At 75.1% G+C, this 912-nt stretch overlaps 1 protein-coding gene across 1 annotated transcript in view; it reads right to left on the bottom strand.

Moving 5' to 3' along the window:
- Positions 1 to 72: 72 nt before the first annotated feature.
- The window catches only part of CECR6 (cat eye syndrome chromosome region, candidate 6), a 4787-nt gene continuing 3947 nt past the window's right edge, over positions 73 to 912 (bottom strand). Inside the window, exon 3 of the mRNA XM_015417166.1 lies at positions 73 to 886. Coding sequence (XP_015272652.1) covers positions 73 to 886 — 814 coding nt within the window. The remainder of the gene's footprint in view (positions 887 to 912) is intronic.

Here is a 912-nt window from a genome sequence, read left to right on the forward strand (position 1 = left end):
AGGGCTCAAGGGTCCAGCGACTGGTTTAGGCCGGGATCCCGACCCCCCCGCCCCCCCAACCCCGCCCGGCCCTCAGCTCTGCGCCGTGACGGCCAGCGTGTTGACATAGCCGTGGGGCCCCATGTCGTTCTCGGAGACGCAGTGGCTGAGCTGGCCGGGCCCGGCTCCGGCCGAGGGGTCGGGGGCGTGGCTGGCCTTCCCGCCGGCGGCGTGGAGGAGGCAGCAGGCCTCCAGGGCCTCGAGGCCGCGGCAGGCCAGGAAGAAGAGGTTCTTGAGCATGAAGACGGAGAGGGGCTGCTGGTAGCGCACGAGGAGGAGGCAGCGCAGGGCCAGCAGCGGCGCGTCCAGGAGGCCGGCGGGCAGGAGCCAGTGCAGGGCCAGGCGGGCGGGGCCGGGCGGCCGGGGGGCGCTGAGCTCGTAGAGCCACAGGACGGGCGAGGCCAGGCACAGGAAGTAGACGGCGATGAGCAGGTAGCGGAGCGGCGGCGGGAGGGGCAGGGGCAGGGCCGGCCGGCCGGGCGGGAGCAGCAGCAGCTCCAGGAGGGTGAAGCTGTCGAGCAGGTCGAGGCACGTGGCCAGGAAGGCGGCGGCGGCGCGGTGCTGGGGCGGCGGCTGGGGCGGCAGGAGCAGCTGGGCCGGGCCCTCCGTGCCGATGGCCCGCAGGAGGCAGTAGAGCAGCGGGGCCGAGAGCGCCAGCGTGACGCGGAAGCCGGTGGCGCCCAGCGGCAGGCGCAGCTCCACCAGCTCCAGGATGGACGTGCCCAGGATGAGCGCCGCCTTGGGCGTGAAGGCGATGGCGTAGATCAGCCAGGCCAAGTGGGCGTAGGCGAAGTCTCCGCCCCGCGCAGAGCCCCCTGCCTTGCCGCCGCTTGCCGAGCCGGCGCTCCTGCCCCCGTGCGGCGGGTGGCCCAG

Source organism: Gekko japonicus, unplaced genomic scaffold (assembly GCF_001447785.1).
Source record: "Gekko japonicus isolate JY-2015 unplaced genomic scaffold, Gekko_japonicus_V1.1 scaffold1297, whole genome shotgun sequence".
Taxonomy (NCBI): domain Eukaryota; kingdom Metazoa; phylum Chordata; class Lepidosauria; order Squamata; family Gekkonidae; genus Gekko; species Gekko japonicus.